The 27,780-nt window shown below is 47.0% G+C and overlaps 1 protein-coding gene across 1 annotated transcript in view; it reads right to left on the reverse strand.

Annotated features, from left to right (window-relative positions):
• Nucleotides 1–27,780, reverse strand: part of LOC137378766 (calcium-transporting ATPase type 2C member 2-like) — a 113,594-nt gene that overhangs the window by 76,109 nt on the left and 9,705 nt on the right. Inside the window, exons 2-4 of the mRNA XM_068049151.1 lie at nt 17,229–17,342; nt 9,908–10,024; nt 2,542–2,631 (exon numbers count right to left, since the gene is read on the reverse strand). Of these exons, the coding sequence (XP_067905252.1) occupies nt 2,542–2,631; nt 9,908–10,024; nt 17,229–17,342 (321 nt within the window). The remainder of the gene's footprint in view (nt 1–2,541; nt 2,632–9,907; nt 10,025–17,228; nt 17,343–27,780) is intronic.

Genomic DNA, 27,780 nt, shown 5'->3' on the forward strand with positions numbered 1-27,780 from the left:
CAAAGCAGCCCACTTGATTGGCACCCCATCTACAAACATTCACTTCCTCCACCACCGACGTACAGTGGCAGCAGTGTACCATCTACAAGATGCACTGCAGCAATGCACCAAGGCTCCTTAAATAGCACCTTCCAAACCCGCGACCTCTACCAACTAGGACAAGGGCAGCAAATGCATGGGAACACCACCACCTGCAAGTTCCCCTTCAAGTCACACACCATCCAGATTTGGAACTATAATCGCCGTTCCTTCACTGTTGCTGGGTCAAAATCCTGGAACTCCTTTCCTAACAGCACAGTGGGTCTCCTTACCCCACATGGACTGCAACGGTTCAAGAAGGCAGCTCACCACCACCTTCTCAAGGGCAATTAGGGATGGGCAATAAATGCTGGCATAGCCAGCGACGCCCACATCCCATGACAGAATTTTAAAAAATCCACCCTCCGTGTTATATCCTCAAAGTACGCCAATAAATTTTTCAAATACCATTTCCTTTTCTTAAAACCATGTTGACTCTACCCAATTGCATTAGGATATTCTAAATGTCCTGCTACTGCTTCCTGAATAATGGATTCTAGCATTTTCCCAATGACATATGTTAGGCTAATTGGCCTATAGTTTCTCACTTTCTGTCCTCCCACTTTCTGGAATAGAGTTTTACATTTGCCGTTTTGCAATCCACTGGGACCTTTCCAAAATCGAGGTAATTTTGGACAATTACAACCAATCTCTGTAGCAATTTCTTTTAAGACCCTAGGATGCAATGTCCACATCAGGAGTGCCCTGACAGAAGCCCTCAGATACATAAGGCAGCTACTCCTCCTTCCTCACAAGGCACACTTGAACCTCCTGCTGACCTGAGAAGGATGAGGACCTGCTGGTGACTCAAGGTGCCTCGTCCCCCTCTCGCCTTACCACTGCTAGGTAGAGCTCATGAACAAGGTGATGGCATGCAGGTCTGCAAGCATCCCTGGCAGCCACTGACTGGTGTACTGGATGTGGCTCTCCACGAGAGTCACAAACCTCTCAATGGGTAAGGCCACGCACAAGATGAGAGGGAGATCGCAGCAGTCATGGTCTGGATGGACCTCTCCACTGTCAGGTCCAGGGTGCACATACCCTCTGGAATCTCCGCCAGATCTCCACACACCTCATGCTGAACCTGTAGCATCTGCTTCCGTACGGAAAACTCCAAAAGCATGTCATCAACCGAGGACTCATCATGTGCCTGCCCTCCCACAGTCCTCAGAGTGTCAGAGGCCTCGGCTGTCATAGCCTCTGACCGCTGGTCCAGCTCTTGGGTGATGTCTCTTCAGCTTGTGACCCTGGATCTATTACCGTGCACTTACCCACTGAGGTGACAATATCTGAGCTGGTGGAGGGTGAGGCGCAAGGATATGATGCTCTATCCTCTGAGGTCCCCTCCTCCACCTCACCCTGGTAGAGCGGGAAGGTCATTGACCCACTTGTGATACTGAATCCATGTTCTGTGGAAAACCCCATGGCTGTGAATCTCCCCTGCGATCTCCATCCAAGCTTGCTTGGTTCAGTGGGGAGGTCTCCTCCTTCAGTCCCAAGGGAAGAGGATCTCCTACCTTTCCCAAGCAGCCTGGAGAAGGACATGCAGGAAGTCATTACTGAACTGTGGGGCCACCGGGGTTCTCGCTTTCGCCATGCCCTCAAGAGGGTTCCACAGGCTTTTTGGTTGACTTGCTTGACTGATGTCAGGCAGAAGGGGTTTCCTTGTGGTGAGGCAGATGAAGGGTTGCAGCAGGCAGATGAGGGGGTGGTCACAGGCAAATGAGGGATATTCTTCAGAGACTGATTGGGGTTTCATGCAGATGAGGGTTTCGATGAAACTCCAGGCTTCCTTCTTGTGATATCTGCACACCCCTTAAAGATGCTGTTGACACCTTCTTTCGGGTCACGGGATGACGTGGCCGCTGCCTTACCTCCCACCCCCAGTTGTGGATACGTTGACGACCCCGCTTGCTGGCTGTTAATTGGCTGGCCAGCGCGCCATTGCAACAGGAGTGGAGGTCGAAGCAGGAGAGCCTTCGCTACCCTCTTCCACTTCTGCCTCCGTGACCCTGCCGCTCATGGTTAAATTCTGGCCTTAGTGTGCGTTTCTGTCCTTATTTTGTCTCCTTATTCTCACAACCAAAGGAAAAGTGGAAAGATTTGCTGAGTGCCCAGGACCAGGGGCTGACATATTTATCCGTGACTAAAATAGGCAAGCAAACTACTGAGCATTTTCACTCTTTGGAGAAATAACTTCAATGCCTAACTCATTAAACATGTTAATCACCTTCCATCATAATATTTAAAAAAATGATGTTTGTGCATACACTTAGCATTTAAAACCCAACATTTAAATTTAACTTTAATTATTTTTTCTGTGGAAAGTTGGTCACCCATCCCCCCCTCCACCACCACCACCACCACCACCCCCCCCACCCGCCCCCTGCCCCCCACCAAAAGTCTTAGTAACATGCCAGATTACATTCACTGAGAGCTGACTGGGTGAACATTTATACATACCACTGTTATGCTCACTGCATCTTCAATCTCTTTAGTGATGAAACTAATAACAGCTGAGGTCAAAAGCAACAGAATAAGGGGATTCTTGAACTAGGATTGAAACCAAAAATTAGTAAGCACCCAAAATAGCACTGATTATATTATATATCAAAATATAAATCTTAATTTCTAGTATGTTTGTCATCATTTTGTTTGTATCTGGTTCTTGTAAAATAATTACGTTTTCATGTGTCTGGATGGAATTAATACAATTGTAAAAGCTGATATGTAAATATTGTTTGTCTTTTTTAAAAATTAAGCTTTCACTTTATCTTGTGACACTTACTTTAGTGAACAATGCATCCAGTACAGTGCTAGATAAACAAAACTTAATGACTTAATAGAGGAAAATGGTTATGAAAAATAGGGTTAAAACAGTCAAATGTTAACAGTGCAGGATGAATGACTGATATTTTCCAATATCTTTTATGACTGTGCTTTCCCAAGTTGATAATCCATCAGTTAACAGATTATAACTCACAACAAATAGTAGTTAAAGCTAATCAATATTCATCTTAACATACATATATTCCTAAGTTTTGTAACTTTGTTAAAAAAAGTTATAAGCAAAATATGCATAGCTTTCAAATATGTAAAAAACTTTCCTTATGAGCAGAACCCCAACTAACCCAAACTCCTCTCTCACCGATATTCCCTCCGAACACACCTTCAGGGGGCCAATATTACCATACTCCTTCCTGTCTCATTCAAATTCTTACTTGGTTCCACTCTGAGTGCAGACATAGCATCTCCAGCAGCTGTTTTTCTTCCTGTCCTAGATTTCTTTGTGGATCTTTCCTTGGCCTCTTTCTCTTCGACATCCACATGCTGCCCCTTAGCTATAGAAATGTTGAGAAAGGAATAAAACCGGACGGATCACCTGGCTTCAACCTAGGCACTGGAAATGACAATGGCACACTCTTCCCTGTCAACGCTGCAAAGTCCTCCTTACGAACATCTGGGGGCTTGTGCCAAACTGGGAGAACTGTCCCACTGACTAGTCAAGCAACAGCCCAACATAGTCATAATCACCGAATCATACCTTACAGCCAATATCCCAGACTCCATCATTATTCCTGGATACGTCCTTTCCTACCAGCAGGACAGACCCAGCAGAAGTGGTGGCACTGTGGGAGTCAAGCGGGAGTTGTCCTGGGAGACCTCAATGTTGATTTTGGACCCCATGAAATCTCACGGCATCAGGTCAAACATCAGGTCAGCACTTCTGGCTGAAGATGATTGCAAATGCTTCAGCCTTGTCTTTTGCACTGACATGCTGGGCAAAAGAAACCTCCTGCTGATTACCATCTATTCTCTCCCTCAGCTGATGAATCAGTACTGCTCCATATTGAATAACACTTGGAAGATGCACTGAAGGTAGCAAGGGTACAGAATGTACTCTGGGTGGGGGACTTCAATGTCCATCATCAAGAGTGGCTAGGTAGCATCACTACGGACCGAGCTGGTTGAGTCCTAAAGGACATAACTGCTAGACTGGGCCTGTGGCAGCTGGTGAGAGAACCAAGAGGGAGAAACCTACTTGTCCTCATCTTCACCAAATTGACCTGTCACAGATGCATCTGTCCATGACAGTATTGGTTGGAATGACCACTGCATAGTCCTTGTGGAGATGAAGACCTGTCTTTACACTGAGGATACTCTCCATCGTGTTGTGTGTCACTACAACTATACTAAATGGGATACATTCAGAACAGATCTAGCAGCTCAAAACTGGGCATCCATGAGGCACTCTGGGCCATCAGCAACAGCGGAATTGCATTCAACCACAATATGAAACGTCATGGCCCAGCATATACCTCACTCTACCATTACCATCAAGCCGGGGATCAACTCAATGAGGAGTGTAGGACAGCATATAAGGAGCAGCAACAGGCATACCTAAAAATGAGGTGCCAACCTGGTGAAGCTACAACACAGGACTATTTGCATGCTAAACAGCGGATGCAGCATGTGAAAGACAGGGCCAAGCGATCGCACAACCAATGGATCAGATCAAAACTCTACAGGTCTGCCATATCCAATCATGAATGGAAGACAATGATGGAGGAGCCCAGCATGTCAGTGCAAAAGACAAGGCTGAAGCATTTGCAATCATCTTCAGCCAGAAGTGCTGAATGAATGATCCATCTCAGCCTCCTCCCGAGGTCCCCAACATCACAGATGCCAGTCTTCAAACAATTCCATTCACTCCAAGAAATGGTTGATGCCACTGGATACAGCAAAGACCATGGGCCCTGACAACATCCAGGCAGTAGTACGAAAGACTTGTGCTCCAGAACTAGCCACTCCCTTACCCAAGCTGTTCCAGTACAGCTACAGCACTGGCATCTACCTGAAAAATTGCCTAGGTATCTCCTATCCACAAAAAGCATAACAAATCCAATTCGGCCAATTACTGCCCAATCAGTCTATTCTCCATCATCAGCAAAGTGATGGAAGGTGTCATCGATAATGCTATCAAGTGGCACTTACACAGCAATAACCTGCTCACCGATGCTCAACTTGGGTTCTGCCTGGGCCACACAGCTCCTGACATTATTACAGCCTTGGTCCAAACATGGACAAAATAACTGAACTCCAGAGGTGAGGTGAGTGTGACTGCCCTTGACATCAAGGCAGCATTTGACCGAGTATGGCATGAAGGAGCCCGAGTACAATTGAAGTCAATGGGAATCGAGGGAAACTCTCCACTGGTTGGAGTCATACTTAGCATAAAGGAAGATGGTTGTGAATATTGAAGGCCTATCATTGCCCCAGGAGATCGCTGCAGGAGTTCCTCAGGGTGGCACAGTGGCGAGCACCGCAGCCTCACAGCTTCAGGGACCTGGGTTCAATACTGGGTACTGCCTGTGCGGAGTTTGCAAGTTCTCCCTGTGACCGCATGAGTTTTCGCCGGGTGTTCCGGTTTCCTCCCACTGCCAAAGACTTGCAGGTGATAGGTAAATTGGCCATTGTATATTGCCCCTAATGTAGGTAGGTGGTAGGGAATATGGGATTACTGTAGGGTTAGTATAAATGGGTGGTTCTTGGTCGGCACAGACTCAGTGGGCCAAAGGGCCTGTTTCAGTGCTGTATCTCTAAATAAATAAAATTTTAAAAAATAAAATAGTGTCCTAGGCCCAACCATCTTCAGCTGCTTCATCAATGACCTTCCCTTCATCATCATGGGTAGGCGGTGACGTAGTGGTATTATCACTGGACTAGTAACCCAGAGACCCAGGGAATTTCTCTGGGGACATGAGTTCGAATCCCACCACAGCAGAAGGTGGAATTTGAATTTAATTAATAAATCTGGAATTAAAAACTAGTCTAATGATGGCCATGAAACCATTGTCGATTGTTGTAAAAACCCCATCTGGTTCACTAATGTCCTTCAGGGAAGGAAATCTGCTGTCCTTACCTGGTCTGGCCTACATGTGACGCCAGACCCACAGTAATGTGTTTAACTCTTACATGCCCTCTGAAATGGCCTAGCAAGCCACTCAGTTGTACCTAACCACGACAAAGTTAATAAAAAGGAATGAAACCTGACGGACCACCCGGCAGTGACCGAGGCACCGGAAACGACAACGGCAAACCTAGCCCTGTAGACCCTGCAAAGTCCTCCTTACTAACATCTGGGGGGCTTGACAGACCCAGCAGAGGTGGTGGCACAGTGGTATGCAGTAGGGAGGGAGTTGCCCTGGGAGTCCTCAACATCGACGCTGGACCCCATGAAGTCTCATGGCATCAGGTCAAACATGGGCAAGGTAACCTCCTACTGATTACCACCTACTGCCCTCCCTCAGCTGATGACTCAGTACACCACCATGTTGAACACCACTTGGAGGAAGCACTGAGGGTGGCAAGGGCACAAAATGTACTCTGGGCGGGGGACTTCAATGTCCATCATCAAGAGTGGCTCGGTAGCACCACTACTGACCGAGCTGGCCGAGTCCTAAAGGACATAGCTGCTAGACTGGGTCTGCGGCAGGTGGTGGGGGAACCAACGCGAGGGAAAAACATACTTGACCTCGTCCTCACCAATCTGCCTGCTGCAGGTGCTTCTGTCCATGACAGTATTGGTAGGAGTGATCACCGCACAGTCCTTGTGGTGACTAAGTCCCGCCTTCACATTGAGGATATCATCCATCGAGTTGAGTGGCACTATCACAGTGCTAAATGGGATAGATTTCGAACAGATCGAGCAAGGGCGGCACAGTTGCGCAGTGGTTAGCACCGCAGTCTCACAGCTCCAGCGACCCGGGTTCAATTCTGGGTACTGCCTGTGTGGAGTTTGCAAGTTCTCCCTGTGTCTGCGTGGGTTTCCTCCCACAGCCAAAAGACTTGCAGGTTAATGGTAAATTGGCCATTATAAATTGTCCCTAGTATAGGTAGGCGGTAGGGGAATATAGGGACAGGTGAGGATGTGGTAGGAATATGGGATTAGTGTAGGATTAGTATAAATGGGTGGTTAATGGTCGGTACAGACTCGGTGGGCCGAAGGGCCTGTTTCAGTGCAGTATCTCCAAATCTAAAAAAAAATCAATGCAAAACTGGGCATCCATGAGGCGCTGTGAGCCATCAGCAGCAGCAGAATTGTACTCAACCACAATCTGTAACCTCATGGCCCGGCATATCCCCCACTCTACTATTACCATCAAGCCAGGAGACCATCCCTGGTTCAATGAAGAGTGCAGGAGGGCATGCCAGGAGCAGCACCAGGCATACCTCAAAATGAGGTGTCAACCTGGTGAAGCTACAACACAGGACTACCTGCATGCCAAACTGCGTAAGCAGCATGTGATAGCTAAGCGATCCCATAACCAATGGATCAGATCTAAGCTCTGCAGTCCTGCCACATCCAGCTGTGAATGGTGGTAGACAATTAAACAACTAACTGGAGGAGGTGGCTCCACAAATATCCCCATCCTCAATGATGGGGGAGCCCAGCACATCAGGATAAGGCTGAAGCAATTGCAACAATCTTCAGCCAGAAGTGCCGAGTTGATGATCCATCTCGGCCTCCTCCTGAAGTCCCCAGCATCACAGATGCCAGACTTCAGCCAGTTCGATTCACTCCGCGTGATATCAAGAAACGACTGAAGGCACTGGAAACTGCAAAAGCTATGGGCCCTGACAATATTCTGGCAATAGTACTCAAGATCTGTGCTCCAGAACTTGCCACGTCCCTAGCCAAGCTGTTCCAGTACAGCTACAACACTGGCATCTACCCTGCAATGTGGAAAATTGCCCAGGTATGTCCTGTACACAAAAAGCAGGACAAGTCCAACCCGGCCAATTACCGCCCCATCAGCCGACTCTCTATCATCAGTAAAGTGATGGAAGGTGTCATCAACAGTGCCATCAAGCAGCACTTGCTTAGCAATAACCTGCTCAGTTTGGGTTCCGCCAGGGCCACTCAGCTCCTGACCTCATTACAGCCTTCGTTCAAACATGGACAAAAGGGCTGAACTCAAGAGGTGAGGTGAGAGTGACTGCCCTTGACATCAAGGCAGCATTTGTCCGAGTATGACATCAAGGAGCCTGAGCAAAACTGAGGTCAATGGGAATCAGGGGGAAAACCCTCCGCTGGCTGGAGTCATACCTAGCGCAAAGGAAGATGGTTATGGTTGTTGGAGGTCAATCATCTGAGCTCCAGGACATCACTGCAGGAGTTCCTCTGGGTACTGCCTGTGTGGAGTTTGCAAGTTCTCCCTGTGTCTGCGTGGGTTTCCTCCGGGTGCTCCGGTTTCCTCCCACAAGCCAAAAAGACTTGCAGGTTGATAGGTAAATTGGCCATTACAAATTGCCCCTAGTATAGGTAGGTAGTAGGGGAATATAGGGACAGGTGAGGATGTGGTAGGAATATGGGATTAGTGTAGGATTAGTATAAATGGGTGGTTAATGGTCGGCACAGACTCGGTGGGCCGAATGGCCTGTTTCAGTGCTGTATCTCTAAATCTAAAAAAAAAATTTGCTCAAGCTGTCTTGCTGACTCTCTGTATTCTCTCCAATGACAAAGACCGCCTGGTTCCACCTTTGCAATATTTTGTGCCTCTGCCCCTGCCTCTGCCTGAGCCCACTAGTTGCTGAAACTCTGATCCATGCCTTTGCTTCCTCTGCATTTGACTGTTCCAATGCTCTCCTGACCAGACTTCCAATTGAAGGCCTCATCTCTCCCTTTGTTTGTATCCTTCTCCAGCCTTATCGCAAATCCCTCCAAGCTCTACATTCCTTCAACTTTGGCCTTTCAGCTGTCTAGGCACTATGGTCTCGAATTCTCTTCCTAAACATCTCTACCTCTCTCCTTCCTTCAAGATCCTGCTTAAAACTTACTTCTTTTGTCATGCTTTTGGTCCTCCATCCCAATATCCTGATCTTTTAGTTTAGTCTTCTGCAAAAGCCTAAGCCTCCTGATGCACTGTTGCTCTGTCATGTCAAGGAAGCAAATCCTCTGTCTGTATCCCCTGTGCTGAGAGTATCGCCTTCTTCAATCTGGAGCTTTGTGTCCATCCCCTGTCCCATGGAGTGGGATATGGCTGCAGAGAAGGTCGTTGGTGTTGCTGCTCCTGCTGGTGTTGGTGTGGCTGCTCCTGTTGTCCTTCATCAGAATTCCATGCTGTAACCTGCAAAGGTTGCTCCCATGCTCCAGTGAAGGCCAACAGCAGGGAAGTTCAGATCAAGGCGAGTAAACTCCAAGGTGGGTGAAATGACTTCCAAAAAGTTGGAAATCACCTGCCAAGCAGTGAAATCGTGCTCTCCAAACAAGTGCTGTGAGCACAAACCTTTCATATAGGATGGCCAACAACTATATGCAATTGCACTATCTAAAGGCTTTCAGGCTTCACAGTTTTATTGAACAATGGTTTCCCACTTTATTCTCACCTTGTTGACCCTGACGAGCTCCACACAGCTTAGGAAACCCACATGCTGGCAGTTAAAGCCAGAATCCTGGGTTAAATTCATAACTAACTATGTAAATATTTTAAGTACTTGCCTGATAGTTCCACGGGGGTTTCCTGCTTTCCTTCAAACATCCCTGGTTAAACCTGGAAGTGGGCAGGATCATGTTGGATTCCTGATTCACAGGCACTTTTTGGGGCTTTAACTTTGCACCCACACCTGACCCCACTCGCCCTTAGCAGTTAGAATTCTGCCTCACATTTCTGCAAAATGTCAAACTGCCTCTTGTAAAATGTAAAATTGACGAAAAATCACAATGAACCCAAGGATAAGGCTACATTCAAACGCGGGCCACATTATAGTCAACATTTTTCTTCAGTTTGTTTTCATCGATAATTTCAGAATTCATCACACACATTACCTGGCCAAGATATTTCTTCCAAATTGGTTCATGTTTATCCACTTCAAAATCATTCCATCCATACAGCAGTCGGCGTTCCAACACATGAACCTTTGTGAGACCATTCTGCAAGTCAGCCTAGCATCAAAACCAAAGATTCATTTTAAAATCACTGATCATAACCCCCCCAAAAAAACAGTGTCCGAGGCTCAGCCATCTTAAGCTGCTTCATCAATGACTTTTCTTCCATCATAAGGTCAAAAGTGGGAATATTTGCTGATGATGCCACAGTGTTCGGTACAATTTGCAACTCCTCAGGTAGTGAAATAGACAGTGCTCACATGTAGCAATGCCTGCACAACATTCAGGTTGGCACTGATAGGTGGCAAATAAAATACATGTCACACTCGTGCTAGGCAAAGACTATCGCCAACATGAAAAAGTCCAACCACCTCCTCTTGACATTCAATGGAATTACCATGTTGAATTGCTCATCACAAACATCCTGGGTGTCACCATCGACCAGAAACTTAACTGGACCAGCACAATTAATGTGGCTACAAGAGCAGGTCAGAGGCTGAATATTCTGCAATAAGTGACTCACCTCCTGATTTCCCAAAGCCTTTCCACCATCTACAAGGCACAAGTCAGGAGTGCTATGGAATAATTTCCACTTGCCTGGATAAGTGTAGCTGTAATTCAAGAAGCTTAACACCATCCAAGAAAAGGCAACCCACTTAGTTGGCACCCCAACCACCACCTTGAACATTCATTCCCTCCAACAACATTCCCTCCATCTTCAGTGTGTATCATCTACAAGATGCACTGCAGCATTTCGCCAACACCTCCCAACGTTGCAACCTCTACCACCTAGGACAAGGACAGCAGGCGCGTGGGAACACTACTACTCCAAGTCACAAGTCATCCCGACTTGGAAATATATCACTTTTTCTTCATTGTCGCTGGGTCAAAATCCTGGAACTCCCTCCCTAACAGCACTGTGGGAGCAGCTTCACCACACAGACTGCTTTGCTTCAAGGGCAATTAGGAATGGGCAATAAATGCTGGCTTTGCCAGCAATGCCCACATCACCAGAATGAATGAAAAAAGTATGCACTGCAATGGAATATAATTGTAGGAAAATTGGGTTTGTGCTGAACGACTAAAACTGATTAATACATATCTGAATTTTAATTTCTTGCTTGAATTACATTTTTAGAAAAGGTTTCCAACTCAGTTTGTCGGGATAGAAATTGGTTCTTGTTGTTCCCAATATCTGCCTGGAAAATGGGGCACAAGGCCCAATTTCAGGGCACAGCATCCTGCACCGCGATCTGTGCCTGCAGTATAGAGGCCACCATATTGCTAAAGACTTGCCTGTACAGGCCTACTAGGCAGCTACTCAAAACAGGTGTAAATCTCCTTACATATGTAAGCGAGGGTCCTAACTCATGTTTTAGGCTTCCTTACAGAAATTGGTTTTGATCGAGTAGGGTAGGTGCTCCTCTCAAATTTCTTCAGCGGTTACTACAGCCCGGCTACCTACATTTAAAATAAGTAATTAAAAAAAAAAAGTAATTCCTGTGGATAATAAAAGCAGCAAGTGCTGGAAATACTCAGCAGCATCAGTGACCTGAGACATTAACTCTTCCTCTCTCCATAGATGTTTCCAGACATGCTGAGTAATTCCAGCACTTGCTGTTTTTATTTCAGATTTCTAGCATCTGCAGTATTTTGCTTTTATTTTAGTTCCTGTGGAGCCAGACACAGGAGGTGTGCTCCACTGACTACACAGTCCTCATGCAGTAGCACCCGCAGCCTCCCCCATCCGAGACAACTGGCTGGATTTTCAACTTTATAAAATAAACAAACTGTCTGTGGAGGCGCGACAGTCATTGGCAGCTCGTACATAAAATGTTATTGAGGCCTGAGAGCCTTTCTGATCCAGGCATTGTAGACTTCCATGTAATTTTAACAATATCTGAACAAAGAACAAAGAACAGTGCAGCACAGGAACAGGCCATTCGGCCCTCCAAGCCTGCACCGATCTTGATGCCTGCCTAAACTAAAACCTTCTGCACTTCCAGGGACCGTATCCCTCTATTCCCATCCTATTCATGTATTTATCAAGATGCCTCTTAAACGTCACTATCGTACCTGCTTCCACCACCTCCCCCGGCAGCAAGTTCCAGGCACTCACCACCCTCTGTGTAAAGAACTTGTCTCGCACATCCCCTCTAAACTTTGCCCCTTGCACCTTAAACCTATGTCCCCTAGTAACTGACTCTTCCATCCTGGGAAAAAGCTTCTGACTATTCACTCTGTCCATGCCACGAATAACTTTGTAAACCTCTATCATGTCGCCCCTCCACCTCCGTCGTTCCAGTGAAAACAATCCGAGTTTTTCCAACCTCTCCTCATAGCTAATGCCCTCCAGACCAGGCAACATCCTGGTAAACCTCTTCTGTACCCTCTCCAAAGCCTCCACGTCCTTCTGGTAGTGTGGCGACCAGAATTGCACGCAATATTCTAAGTGTAGCCTAACTAAAGTTCTGTACAGCTGCAGCATGACTTGCCAATTTTTATACTCTATGCCCCGACCAATGAAGGCAAACATGCCGTATGCCTTCTTGACTACCTTATTCACCTGCGTGGCCTCTTTCAGTGGCCTGTGGACCTGTACGCCCAGATCTCTCTGCCTGCCAATACTCCTAAGGGTTCTGCCATTTACTGTATACTTCCCACCTGCATTAGACCTTCCAAAATGCATTACCTCACATTTTTCCGGATTAAACTCCATCTGCCGTTTCTCCGCCCAAGTCTCCAACCGATGTATATCCTGCTGTCTCCTCTGACAATCCTCATCACTATCCGCAACTCCAACCTTTGTGTCGTCCGCAAACTTACTAATCAGACCAGCTACATTTTCCTCCAAATCATTTATATATACTACAAAGAGCAAAGGTCCCAGCACTGAGCCCTGCAGAACACCACTAGTCACATCCCTCCATTCAGAAAAGCACCCTTCCACTGCTACCCTCTGTCTTCTATGACCGAGTCAGTTCTGTACCCATCCTGCCAGCTCACCTCTGATCCCGTGTGACTTCACCTTTTGTACCAGTCTCCCATGCGGGACATTGTCAAAGGCTTTACTGAAGTCCATATAGATAACATGCACTGCCCTTCCTTCATCAATCATCTTGGTCACTTCCTCAAAAAACTCAATCAAATTAGTGAGACACGACCTCCCCTTCACAAAACCATGCTGCCTCTCGCTAATAAGTTCGTTTGTTTCCAAATGGGAGTAAATCCTGTCCCGAAGAATCCTCTCTAATAATTTCCCTACCACTGACGTAAGGCTCACCGGCCTATAATTTCCTGGATTATCCTTGCTACCCTTCTTAAACAATGGGAAAAACATTGGCTATTCTCCAGTCCTCTGGGCCCTCACCTGCAGCCAATGAGGATGCAAAGATTTCTGTCAAGGCCCCAGCAATTTCTTCCCTTGCCTCCCTCAGTATTCTGGGGTAGATCCTATCAGGCATCTGGGGACTTATCTACCTTAATGCTTTGCAAGATACCCAACACCTCCTCCTTTTTGATAATGAGATGACTGAGACTAACTACACTCACTTCCCTAGGCTCATCCTCCACCAAGTCCTTCTCTTTCGTGAATACTGATGCAAAGTACTCATTTAGTACCTCGCCCATTTCCTCTGGCTCCACACATAGATTCCCTCCTCTGTCCTCGAGTGGGCCAACCCTTTCCCTCGTTACCCTCTTGCTCTTTATACATGTATAAAAAGCCTTGGGACTTTCCTTAATCCTGTTTGCCATTGACTTTTTATGACCCCTTTTAGCCCTCCTGACTCCTTGCTTAAGTTTCTTCCTACTGTCTTTATATTCCTCAAGGGATTCGTCTGTTCCTAGCCTTCCAGCCCTTACGAATGCTTCCTTTTTCTTTTTGACTCGGCTCACAATATCCCCCTTATCCAAGGTTCCCGAAACTTGCCAAACTTATCCTTCTTCCTCACAGGAACATGCTGGTCCTGGATTCTAATCAACTGACGTTTGAAAGACTCCCACATGTCAGATGTTGATTTACCCTCAAACAGCCGCCCCCAATCGAAATTCTTCAGTTCCTGCCTAATATTGTCATAATTAGCCTTCCCCCAATTTAACACCTTCACCCGAGGACTACTCTTATCCTTATCCACAAGTACCTTAAAACTTACAGAATTATGGTCACTGTTTCCGAAATGCTCCCCTATTGAAACTTCGACCACCTGGCCAGGCTCATTCCCCAATACCAGGTCCAGTACGGCCCCATCCAGAGTTGGACTATCTCCATATCGTTTCAAGAAGCCCTCCTGGATCAATATAGGGGAAGTTAAAATCACCCACCACTACAACCCTGTTACCTTTACATCTTTCCAAAATCTGTCTACATATCTGCTCCTCTATCTCCCGCTGGCTGTTGGGAGGCCTGTAGTAAACCCCCAACATCGTAACTGCACCCTTCCTATTCATGAGCTCCACCCATATTGCCTCGCTGCATGACCCCTCCGAGGTGTCCTCCCGCAGTACAGCTGTGATATTCTCCATAACCAGTAATGCAACTCCCCCACCCCTTTTACATCCCCCTATATCCCGCCTGAAGCTTCTAAATCCTGGAACATTTAGCTGCCAATCCTGTCCTTCCCTCAACCAAGTCTCTGTAATAACAACAACAACATCATAGTTCCAACATCATCTGGTTGGAAAGATTGACAAAAATTTCTCCATTGAAAGTAAATTTTCTGAACAAATAGCAATTTTCAAACATACTTGTAACAGCCATTTCAAAACTGGTGCTTTCTGTTTTAAGTAAAAAAATGTGAGCACACAGGTACCGAGTTTACATAATAGAAGTGCTTTCAGCAAATTGTTCACACGACACTTCAACCAGATAACAAATATTATAGAGTCATAGAGTCATACAGCATAGAAACAGGCCCTTCGTCCATGCTGACCATAATGCCTATCTATACTAATCCCACCTGCCTGCATTAATTCCATATCCATCTATGCCTTGCTCATTCAAATACCTATCCAGATGCCTCTTAAATGTCGCTACTGTTCCTGCCTCCACCACTTCCTCAGGCAACATTCCAGATACCCAATATTCTTTGTGTGAAAAATTTACCCCTTTGATCCCCTTTAAACCTCCTCCCTCTCACCTTAAATCTATGCCCTCTAGATTTAGTCACCCCTACCATGGGAAACAGACTCTGGCTATCTACCCTATCTATGCCTCTCATAATTTTATATACCTCCATCATGTCCCCTCTCAGCTTCCTTCGCTCCAGGGAAAACAGACCCAGCCTATCCAATCTCTCTTTATAACTCAAGCCCTCCAAACCAGGCAACGTCCTTGTGAATCTATTCTGCACCCTCTCTGGCTTAATCACACCTTTCCTGTAGTGCGGCGACCAGGACTGCACACAGTACTCCAAATGTGGCCGAACCAATGTACAACTGTAACATGACATCTCAAATCTTGTCCTCAATGCCTCCGCTGATGAAGGCAAGCATGCCTTACACCTTCTTCACCACCCTGTCTACCTGTGTTGCCACTTTCAGGGAACTATGTACTTGCACCCCAAGGTCTCTCTGCTCAACAACACTCCCCAGGGCCCTGACATTCACTGTATATGTCCTGCCCTGGTTTAACTTCCCAAAATGCATCACTTCGCACTTGTCTGCATTAAATTCCATTTGCCAATCCCTTTCCCACTTTCTCAGTTGATCTATATCCTGTTGTAACCTTAGACAACCTTCTTCACTGTCCACTATACCACCAATTTTGCTGCCATCTGCAAACTTACTAATCATGCCCCCTACATTCACATCCAAGTCATTAATATATATGACAAACAGAGGGCCCAGCACCGATTCCTGCGGCACACCACTGGTCACCGGCCTTCAATCTGAAAAACAACCCTCCACTACCACCCTCTGCCTCCTATCACCAAGCCAATTTTGTATCCAATTTGCTAGCTCACCCTGGATCCCATGTGTTCGAATCTTCTGGACCAGCCTACCATGCGGGACCTTGTCAAAGGCCTTGCTAAAGTCCATGTAGACAACGCCCATCGCCCTTCCCTCGTCAATCCTCTTGGTCACCTCCTCGAAAAACCCAATCAAATTCATGATTTCCCACGCACAAAGCCATGCTAACTATCCTTGCCTTTCCAAATGCATATAAATCCTGTCTGTCAGAATCGCTTCCAATAACTTTTCCACCACTGATGTAAGGCTCACCAGCCTGTAGTTCCCTGGCTTATCCCTGCTGCCCTTCTTAAATAAAGGTACAACATTAGCTATCCTCCAGTCTTCTGGTACCTCACCCGTGGCTAATGATGATACAAAAACCTCTGTCAGAGTCCCAGCAATCTCCTCCCTTACTTCCCATAGCATCCTAGGATACACCTGGTCAGGCCCTGGGGATTTATCCACCATACTGCACTTCAAAACCTCCAACACCTCCTCCTTTGTAATGTTGATATGCTCCAGGATATCGCTGTTCCCTCCCTCGAACTCACTGGCTTCCATGACCTTCTCCACTGTAAATACAGATGAGAAGTATTCATTTAAGACTTCTCCCATTTCCCATGGCTCCACACATAGATTACCACACTGATTTTTCAGGGGACCTACTCTCTCCCTAGCTACCCTTTTACTCTAAATCGTCTTATAAAATCTTTTAGGATTCTCCTTTATCTTATCTGCCAGGGAAATCTCATGGCCCGTTTTCGTCCTCCTAATTTCCTTCGTCAGTGTAGTCCTGCATCCCCTATACTCCTCGAGGGACTCGCTTGATCCCAGCTGCCTCTACCTGACATATGCCTCCTTCTTTGTCCTGACCACACCCTCAATATCCCTCATCAACCAAGGTCCCCTAAACTTGCCAGCCTTGCCCTTCCATCTAACAGGAACATGCCAGTCCTGAACTCTTCCTATCTCAATTTTAAAAGCCTCCCACTTGCCAGAAGACCCTTTACCTGTAAACAGCCTCTCCCATTCAACTTTTGAAAGTTCCTGCCTGATGCCATCGAAATTAGCCTTCCCCCAATTTAGGACTTCAACCTGAGGACCAGTCCTATCCTTTTCCATTACTATCTTGAAGCTAATAGAGTTTTGGTCACTGGTCCCAAAGTGCTCCCCCACTGACACATCAACCACCTGCCCATCCTCATTTCCTAAGAGGAGGTCGAGTGTAGCCCCTTCTCTAGTAGGGCCATCCACATTATTCCACAGAAAAATGTGGTGAATTCTTATTTACGTCAAAATATATTCTCACCTGTAGATCGCTTACTAGCTCACCCAAGGACTGTGTGCTAGCTTCTTTAGAAGACACAGGCACAATTGCCTTAGTTTTGCTACTAACGTTTAGTTCCTGGAGCTCCCCATTCTCCTGTTGGTAGAGAAAAAAAATGTTCTTTCATTTGCTGTGAGTGCATATGGTTATCGTACAGTTAGAGGAATGATTAGTAATCCTCTGACTATTCCACACATTTTATTCCCAGTCCATAGAAATTATTTTCTGTTCATTATAAAAAGGTAGAATTAGATAAAAGAAAATGGGGATGAATTTGTTCTGCCATATTGGGCATTTGATATTTGACCAAAAATGCAACTTAACTGATTGAACCAAGAAGACATTCATTTTATTTTCACTATGAATATGCATCCCATAAAAATACAATAACTGCGCATTCAACTATCTGCATTGAATTGAAATGTAGATTCTTCCTTGTTCACTCAAACAGCACAAAAAAAAATGATATTGCTGCATCCCCTGGAGGAAAGGGACAACTCATCCAAGGGCACAAGATATTTACACCATGTAGAGTCAGATGATCTCCCGCTCTGTTTAACACTCCATTCTGCACTATACACAAATCCATTTCCCACTTCAAAATAGTTCCCTCTGCTGTCTGTCAGTTTCATGGGCTGGTTATTACAGTCTTACATTTATGGAACACGGAAGGATATAATGGATTATTGTGAGGTGCGATGACACAAACTGTGGACTAACTATGAAGAGTTATGAAAAATTGACTTTTTCTTTTAAAAATGAACAATGCTTCAAAATCGCCACTGACGGAAAGGGGACTGGCCTTTGTGTATTCAAACTTTCCAACAAAGACAAAGGACAAATCTTCAAAGCTTAGAGGTGTCAATTGCACTCTATCCTAAAACATTCCAGAATCGAATGTCTTCTTTTGAAACAAAGATGTGAAGTAGCCCTGTCCAGGGCCATTGGGTGATCACCATTGGGAAGCGATGAGATCGTCTCCTGCAACGAGGTGAGAAGTAACACAGCATTACCTTAAAAAAAGACAGCCTAGAGAGAGAGAGAGAGAGAGAGACAGAAGCGACATCAAGCAGCTTGTGTTCCAGCAAGCCAGAAGACATGGACCCTGCTGTAGAACCTACATCTACATTGACAGCACTAAACTAGAAGTGTCCCACCATCTTCAACTGAACTTTCAATCAAGAGAGAAATCTACAGTCATCTCAGGCCTGCACCCATCTGAAGAAGGGTCACTGACCTGAAACATTAACTCTGCTTCTCGCTCCATAGATGCTGCCAGACCTGCTGAGTATTTCCAGTGTTTCTTATTTTTATCCCATCAAGAACTTGATTCCAAAGGATTCAACAGGTTTATCGTGACCTACATCCCCTCCCCCCAACTAAATGCCTCCAACACTTTTTTTTATTTCCAAAATATACTTTATTCATAAAAATCTGTAAAAATATACATTACCAATTTCTAACAGCACCAAGTCAAAAAATACAAACAGTGCAATTGAGATCCGTTTGCTTCATTACAATCATGAGTTGCCTCACCACCCTTCCATTTCACATTTGTCATGCCAATTACATTTTAACATTTTACAGCAAATGAAAATTTTCCCGATACAGTTCGAGGGGTTTCCCATGGATCCAGCCCTCAGTTCAGCTTGGTGGGGGGGACCTTACACTGTGGTCTTTCCCCATTGAGCCTTTGCTGCGGCTGCCCAAAGCTTCAGTGCCTCCCTCAGCACGTAGTCCTGGACCTTGGAATGTGCCAGTCTGCAACATTCGGTGGTGGACAACTCTTTGCGCTGGAAGACCAGCAAGTTTTGGGCAGACCAAAGGGCGTCTTTCACCGAATTGATAGTCCTCCAGCAGCAGTTGATGTTTATCTCGGTGTGCGTCCCTGGGAACAGCCCGTAGAGCACAGACTCCTGTGTTACAGAGCTGCTTGGGATGAACCTCGACAAAAACCACTGCATTTCTTTCCACACCTGCTTTGCAAAGGCACATTCCAGGAGGAGGTGGGCAACCGTCTCTTCCCCACCACAGCCACCGCGGGGGCATTGCGCGGAGGGGGCGAGACTTCGGGCGTGCAGGAAGGATCTGACGGGGAGGGCTCTTCTCACCACCAGCCAAGCTACATCTTGGTGCTTGTTTGATAGTTCTGGTGATGAGGCATTCCGCCAAATGACTTTGGCGGTCTGCTCGGGGAACCATCCGACAGGATCCACCGTCTCCTTTTCCCGTAGGGCCTTGAGGACATTCCGTGCAGACCATTGCCTGATGGATCGGTGGTCAAAGGTGTTTTCCCGCAGAAACTGCTCCACGAAGGATAGGTGGTACGGCACAGTCCAACTGCATGGAGCGTTCCGTGGCAATGTGACCAGGCCCATCCTTCGCAACACCGGGGACAGATAGAACCTCAGCACGTAGTGACACTTGGAGTTTGCATATTGGAGGTCTACACACAGCTTGATGCAGCTGCACACAAAGGTGGTCATCAGGATGAGGGCGACGTTGGGTACATTTTTCCCACCCTTGTCCAGAGGTTTGAGCATCGTGTCCCGCCGGACCCGGTCCATTTTGGATCCAGATGAAGCGGAAAATCGCTCGGGTGACGGCCACAGCGCAGGAGTGGGGTATGGGCCAGACCTGCGCCACGTACAGCAACAACGTGAGCGCCTCGCACCTGATGACCAGGTTCTTGCCCATAATGGAGAGAGATCGCTGCCCCCACATGCTCAACTTGTGTTGTACCTTGGCTACTCGCTCCTCCCAGGTTTTGGTGCACGCCCGGGCCCTTCTGAACCATATCCCCAGCAACTTCAGGTAGTCTGACCTGACGGTGAAGGGGACAAAGGATCGGTCAGCCCAGTTCCCAAAGAACATGGCCTCACTCTTGCCGTGGTTAACTTTGGCTCCCGAGGCCAGTTCGAACGGGTCGCAGATGCTCATCAGTCTGCGCACGGACAGCGGATCCGAACAGAAGACGGCGACGTCATCCTTGTACAAGGAGGTTTTAACCTGAGTGCCTCCACTGTCTGGGATTGTTACCCGTCTTATGCTCGCATCCTTCCTAATAGACTCAGCAAAGGGTTCAATACAGCAAACAAACAAGACAGGGGAGAAAGGACAGCCCTGTCTGACTCCAGATTGGATCGGGAAACTTTCCGATTCCCACCCATTGATTGTGACTGCGCTACTGATGTTTGTGTAGAGCAGTTTGATCCAATTGCAGATTCCCCCCCTCAAACCCCATTTTGGAAAGCACGTCCATCATGTAGGTGTGCGATATCCTGTCAAAAGCCTTCTCCTGGTCCAGGCTGATGAGGCAGGTGTCCACCCTCCTGTCCTGCACAAAGGCGATCGTATCCCTGAGTAGCGCGAGACTATCAGAGATCTTCCTGCCGGGTACAGTACAGGTCTGATCGGGGTGGATCACCAACTCCAGAGCAGACTTGACTCGACTGGCTATGACTTTGGACAGAATCTTGTAGTCAACATTAAGCAGTGAGATGGGCCGCCAATTTCTGATTTCTGACCTCTCCCCCTTCCGCTTGTTAATGAGGGTGATGATGCCTTTCCTCATGGATTCTGACATCCTGCCAGCCAGGAGCATACTCTCGTATACTTCCAGCAGGTCCGGGCCGACCCAGTCCCACAGGGTCGAGTATAACTCGACCGGTAAGCCGTCGCTTCCGGGAGTTTTACTCGTCTCTAAGGACTCGACGGCCTTTGTCAGCTCGTCCAGAGTTAGCGGCTTGTCCAGTCCCTCCCTCCTGCTGTCATCTAAGACCTCTGTGATAGATGACAGGAAGGACTGGGAGGCTCTGCTGATTGTAGGCTTCACGTCATACAGCCCAGCATAAAAGGATTTGCTGATCCTTTAGTATGTCGGACTGCGAAGACGTTACCGAGCCATCTTCTTCCTTCAGGCTGCTGATAACAGAGCTCTCTCTGTGTACCTTTTGGAAGAAGTAACGCGAGCATGTCTCATCCTGCTCGATGGAGCGGACTCTGGACCAGAAGATGATCTTGGAGGCCTCCGTGGCAAAGAGCGAGGCCTGCTGGCTCTTCACCTCTTGGAGGTCCTCCTTGACCTCGACCCCCATCGACTGCAGCTGGAGCAGATTTTGCATACTTTTCTGGAGTCGGGACATTTCCCTCTGTCTCTCTCTCGCCCTCTGAACACCTTTGTGGATGAAGAACCTCTTGATGTTCTCCTTGATCGCTTCCCACCAGTGAACTGGAGACTCAAAAGAGGGGTTTCACGGTCCTCCAACCTTTGTAATCCCTTTTGAGTTCCTCAACGTTCTCTGGGTTCAGCAGTGTGGCATTGAGCTTCCACGTCCCCCTGCCAACTCGCTGGTCGTCCTGTAAGTGACAGTCGGCCAGTAAGAGGCAGTGGTCGGAGAAGAACACCGGCTTGATGTCGGCGGATCCGACCGTGACAGCACGGGACACAAACAGGCAGTCAATCCTGGAACGGGCAGACCCATCCGATCTTGACCATGTGTATCTGCGCTGCGCTCCATCTGCAGGTTTGCTGAAGACGTCGCGCAGTTTGGCATCTTTAACTGTTTTTATTAGGAATCTGGACGTAACGTCCAGTTTGCTGTTGTCACTGCCGGATCGTCCAGCCAGCAGCATCGATGATGCAGTTTAAGTCACCGCCTAGGATGACCGGCCTGGACGTCGCCAGCAGCAGTGGGAGCTGCTGGAAGACGGTCAGCCGCTCGCTGCGTTGTACCGGGGCGTACACGTTGATCAATTGGAGCGGAGCGTTGTTGTACATCACGTCTGCTACGAGGAGGCGACCGCCCGCCACCTCCTTAACTTCGGAGATGGTGAAGTTACCTCCCCACAGCAGAATACCTATGCTGGAGAAACGGCAATCATTACCCCCCGACCAGTTCGATGGCCCGTGGGACCACCATTGCCACCACTGCCTGTAGGTGCTGAAGTGTGGTATTCCACGCTCCTGCAGAAACAGTAGGTCGGCTTTGACCTTGGCGAGGTAATCCAAGGTTGAAACACATCGCGTAGTAGATTTAATGCTACGCACATTAATGGAAGCAATCCTTACACCCATTTTTTTTAAAGTTATTTGTTGCTTCCCATCCCATTTGTCCTTGCTAGTCCCAGTCCTTCGGGATGTTCCTGCATACCCATCGTGTGAGCAAGCTGTTTCACATTAGTTGGGCTCAGAAACCCCTCCTGGTTTTTCATGCAGAGTTTGTTCCGTTAGGGTGACATCGGGGGGGGGGGGGTGGTCTTGTAGGCAGCAAGGATTGGGTTGTCCTCTGCTGCTTCCCTCTGTTCCTCCTCGAAAACATCACTGCTCCCGGCTTCCCGGAGGTGCGCCAGACGTGTCTTTGCTCTCGGTGTCCCGGAGCTGGCATGCGTTGGCCACGTTGTTACGTGTGGCGCTTTGGGGTTGGGGCACGCCGGGCCCATCACAGCTTCCCGTGCCCGGGGGCTGGGGGGCTTTATCTTCCATCTCCTTGGAGGTCTGCCGCCTCTTTTGAAGGGGCTGTCGTGCCTCCAACACGTGCCCACCACGGGCCTCGACGCCGGGAAGGCCCAGCCCGATATTGCCGGCAATGGCAAGGTCTCATGGCGGCCCCTCCACCACTCGGCGGCAGGAGCCAAATTTGCATAATTAAAATTTAAATAAATGAATTAATTTCTTACTCGCTCCTGCTGTCTGTCCTGGAGCGATATTGCTGCTGGTGGCCGGCACTCCTGCGCCTTCGGAAACCCGTTCACTGGTGGGGAGCGGGGAGCAGGTACGTGTTTCAGTGTGGGTGGGCGGGAGCAGGGACAAGCTCATTGGATTGGTGTAGGGGATGGTGGGAAGGGGTACTGTTCACGGTTATGAACTGTGGTGGAGGGGGCAGGGAAGGTCAGGTACACAAGGTTAGTATTTTGTTGGGGGGGTGGTGCGGGGAGAGGGCAAGGAATGAATTGTATGGTTATTGGGGAGTGGAGAGGGGGTAGAAACAGTTATTTAATTTTTTTGAATAAATTTTAACTCATTATCTCTTTAAAAATTTTAATTAAATGGAAGGGCTTGAAGCCCTTTAAGAATGGCATTGGTGCCTGTGCAATGGCGCCTGGTGCCATTGCTGGGGATGGACCACCCGCCCCCTCCACGTCATCAGGGAGGGGTCCGCCCTGGCCATTGAAATGAGCCACTGCGTTTAATATCACTGTGGCTCCACGACGTGCGATCCACACAGGTGGACCACCATAGTTTACGTCCACCGCCGATTTCAGCAGCGGACATGTAAAATGCAGCCCGAAAAGTGGGAACCACCCACATCGTACCACGTGGCCATAAAAGAGGAATAACTGTAATAAAAACAGAAGATGCTGGAAATACTCAGCAGGTCTGGCAGCACCTGTGGAGAGAGAAACAGAGTTAATGTTTCAGGTCTGTGACCTTTCACCAGAATGAAATTTCAGTACTTTCCATTCTTATCACACTACTGTGTGTATTCTATAGGCCTCCAAATGGTGGGAAAGATATAGAGGAACAAATTTGCAAGGAAATTATAGAAAGGTGTAAAAACTATAGATCAGTTATAATGGGGGACTTTGATTATCTATTATAGACTGGGAATATAGTAAAGTGTAGCGAAGGGGAAAGGTTTCTAAAGTGTGCTCAGGAGAACTTTCTACACCAGTTTTTTTCCAGTCCAATGAGGAACGTGGGATTGATGGATCTGGTTCTAGGGAATGAGTTGGGAAAAGTGGATCAATTGTCAGTAGGGGAACATTTAGGGGACAGTGAGCATGGTATCATAAGTTTAGGTTAGCTATGGAAAATGACAGACAGCAAAACAGAGTAAAAATAATTAATTGGGGGAGGGCCAATTTCATAGAGTCATAGAGAGATACAACACTGAAACAGGCCCTTCGGCCCACCAAATCAATGGGGGAGAACCGATCTGGCCCAGGTAAATTGGAATAGAAGATTGGCAGGCAGAACTTTAATTGAACAATGGGCTGCCTTTAAAAAGGAAATAATCTGGATACAGTCGAGATACATTCCGATGACGGGGAAAGGTAGGATAAATAAATACACAGTTCCCTGAATGACAGAAGAGATAGAGGGGTCAGGAGTCATGGCAGGGGGGGCAGAAAATGTCTCCAGGAGCGGCCCACTATGGGCCTTGTCGCCAGGAAGGCCCAGTACAATACCGTCAGTGGCAGCGAGGCCTCATAGCGACAGGAGCAGCAATAACATTCACAAAAATGCAAATGAATGAATTAAATATTTTCCCACTCCTGCCATCCATTCCGATGCTATATTGGTGGTGGCAGCCGGCACTCCAGCGCCGTTGGATCTCCGTTCGGTGATCCGATGCGGGACACTGGTGGGGAGGGGGGAGCAGGTAAGTATTTCAGTGCAGTGGGGGAGTGGGATCAAATTAATCTTACTGGTGGAGGGGATGGTGATAAAGGGTTGAAGTTAAAAGTTTATGGACTTTTGTGGTGGGCGGGGTGCGGTGGGAAGGTCAGGTACCCTGCTTTTTGTGGTATATATTAACAATTTGGGCGTAAATGTAGGGGGCATGATCAAGAAATTTTCAGACGGCACAGAGATTGACCATGTGGTAGATAGCGAGGAGGATAGCTGTAGGCTGCAGGAAGTTATTGCTGGTCTGGTCAGATGGGCAGAAAATTGGCAAATGGAATTCAACTTGGAGAAGTGTGAAGTGATGTATTTGGGGACGTCAAACAAGGCAAAGGAATACACAATAAATGGGAAAATACTGAGAAGCGTAGAGGAAGTAAGGGACCTTGGAGTGAATGTCCACAGATGCCTGAAGGTAGCAGGACAGGTCGATGAAGGTGGTTAAGAAGGCATATGGAATCCTTTCCTTTATTAGCTGAGGTATAGAATATAAGAGCCAGGAGGTTTTGCAGGAACTGCATAACTCATTGATTAGGCCACAACTTGAGTACTGTGTGCAGTTCTGGTCACCTCATTACAGAACGGATGTAAGTGCACTGAAGAGGGTACAGAGGAGATTTACAAGGATGTTGCCAGGACTGGAAAAATGCAACTATGAGGAAAGGTTGGACAGGCTGGGGTTGTTCTCCTTAGAACAGAGAAGGCTGAAGGGAGATCTGATTGAAATGTACAAAATTTTGAGGGGCCTGGATAGAGTGGATGTGAAGGGTCTATTCACCTTAGCAGAGAGGTCAGTGACGTGAGGGCATAGATTTAAAGTGATTAGTAGAAAAATTAGAGGGGAGATGAGGAAAAACTTTTTCACGGAGATGGTAGTGGGGGTCTGGAACCCATTGCCTGAAAGGGTAGTTGAGGCAGAGACCCTAAATTCATTCAAAAGGAGTCTGGATATGCGCCTTAAGTGCCACAATCTGCAGGGCTACGGACCAAATGCTGGAAGGTGGGATTAGAATAGGTGGATCATTTTTTTGGTTGGCTGGAAATACTCAGCAGGTCTGGCAGCATCTGTAGAGAGAGAAGCAGAGTTACCATTTCAGGTCTGTGTTTCTACATCAGTTTTTTTTCCCAGTCCAACGAGGAACATGGCATTGAAGGATCTGGTTCTAGGGAATGAGCTGCTGAGCATTTCCAGCAATTTCTGTTTTTATTTCAGACTTCCAGCATCTGCAGTATTTTGCTTGTACTTATCCCAGTCGTGTAATGGTATCTATCTCTATTGTTTCTTAGCTCTAACCAAAAACATTCTGTCCTTGATCCCTCTCGGACATCCTCTCTCTCCAGCACTGTAATACTATCCTTAATCAACAATGCCACCCCTCTTCCTTTCTTTCTGGAACACCATGCTCCCAGGAATATTTAGCTCCAGTCCTGCCTTTCTTTGAGCTAGGGGCACAATGTAGTGTATATTTTCCCCACATAACAGTAAAAAGCAATGAAATGGTTGTGAAGTGATTTGCACTGTCCCAATTTCGAACCAAAAGGTTCGAATGAATTCCAAGTTTTTTTCTTTCTATGGCAAGATTCTGACGAATTTAGTTGAAGAATTAACTAGAAGAACAGGAATGGTAGAGAAGGGGAAAAGACGTTTTTTCCACATGGAGGTGTTTATCACAAGTGGCTATTGAGGCTTAGATAATCTTTTAAAAGGAAATTGGATAAATATTCAAAAAAGGAAGAATTATAAACCAATAGAGAAAGGGCAGGGAAATTGGATTAGAGATTCAGATAAAGGTAGGGGGGAGGAATGGTAAAATTGGGCCTGGTTGCACCAGTTTTCCAGGCAGAAAATGCATACAAACACCTCACGCACCTGAACTGCATCAGAAGCATGTAAAGAGCCATATAGGTTCAGTCACCAAAAATATTCATTAAGCCTCTTCTTGGTAAGTTCATGTGGCCTAGTGCCTGTTTTAGAACACAAACCAGAAGTTGGTTTATCCTAAATGTAGCAGGCATTGGTCTTGCAGTGTTCAGGATTATCCGATCACATGCAGTAGACTGTCTAAAGGGACTGCTGGAGGCCATCCCCAAAAAGTTACATTTTTAAGTCATACTTAACTTGAACGAGGAGGTAGAAAGCGCAAGAGTGCTTCTCGCAACTCTATATTAGAGCACAGCTGCTTCCAGCTTACATTTGCCTCTATCCCGGATTCACTCTGGGCATTCCATCCAGCTAAATTAATTCCCACCTCTCCGTAAAGACCAGCATTCTGCCACAGGGGCCTGCAGCAAACTAGTACATTACTAGTGAGGACAGTGGGCTAATTTGCCATGGTCCTGCCATCATTCTCATTAGGCAAGTGCAATGTGCACTGCACACAGAAGGGAGATCAGAAGTTGGGGCCAGGGAAGCCAGGTGTGGCAGTAATCAGGAGAGCAGTTTACAGATAAGTTACTTACCTTTTTCTGCAGGCAATTGGTGGGGTTGGTTTCCTGGAGTTCAGTCAGTAAAAGGCAAACCAACGTTGCAGCAGGGACCTCAAGTTGATGTTAGACCCCTCATATGCATATACTAAGGGCCAGTGCCTGCATCAGGCACGGGTAAAGGACACCTTGTTTGACCTTAGCCAAAATGCTCACCATTCCTAGGACTTAGGAGCCTGTATAGTGCCTAAAAACACAGGTGCTACGTGAACCAATAGCTGGGGCAATGATTTTATTATACTCAAAACTGCAATACAACTCATGAAATTTAATAATCAGCATGTAAATTTCAAGTAACATTGTAACATTAGAATCGTAGATACATATTGCGCAGGAGGCCACTTAGCCCATCGTGTAATTGCTAGCTTTTTGGTAGAGCTATCCAATTAGTCCCACACCCATGTTCTTTGCCCATAGCCCTGCAAGCTTTTCCCTTCAAGTATTTATCCAATTCCCTTTAGTACTGAATCTGCTTCCACCACCCTTTCAGGCAGCATATTCCAGATCGCAACAACTCACAGCATAACTTTTTCCACCCGGTTACGACCAAGTAAGAAAGAGATCTAGCGTTCCCTTTTAGCCTTCACCTGGTCTTACTGTAACAGGGTTTAACTTTAAACACACTGTTTTCATCTCCCCCTT

The sequence above is a fragment of the Heterodontus francisci genome, chromosome 17 (genome assembly GCF_036365525.1).
Source record: "Heterodontus francisci isolate sHetFra1 chromosome 17, sHetFra1.hap1, whole genome shotgun sequence".
Lineage (NCBI taxonomy): Eukaryota > Metazoa > Chordata > Chondrichthyes > Heterodontiformes > Heterodontidae > Heterodontus > Heterodontus francisci.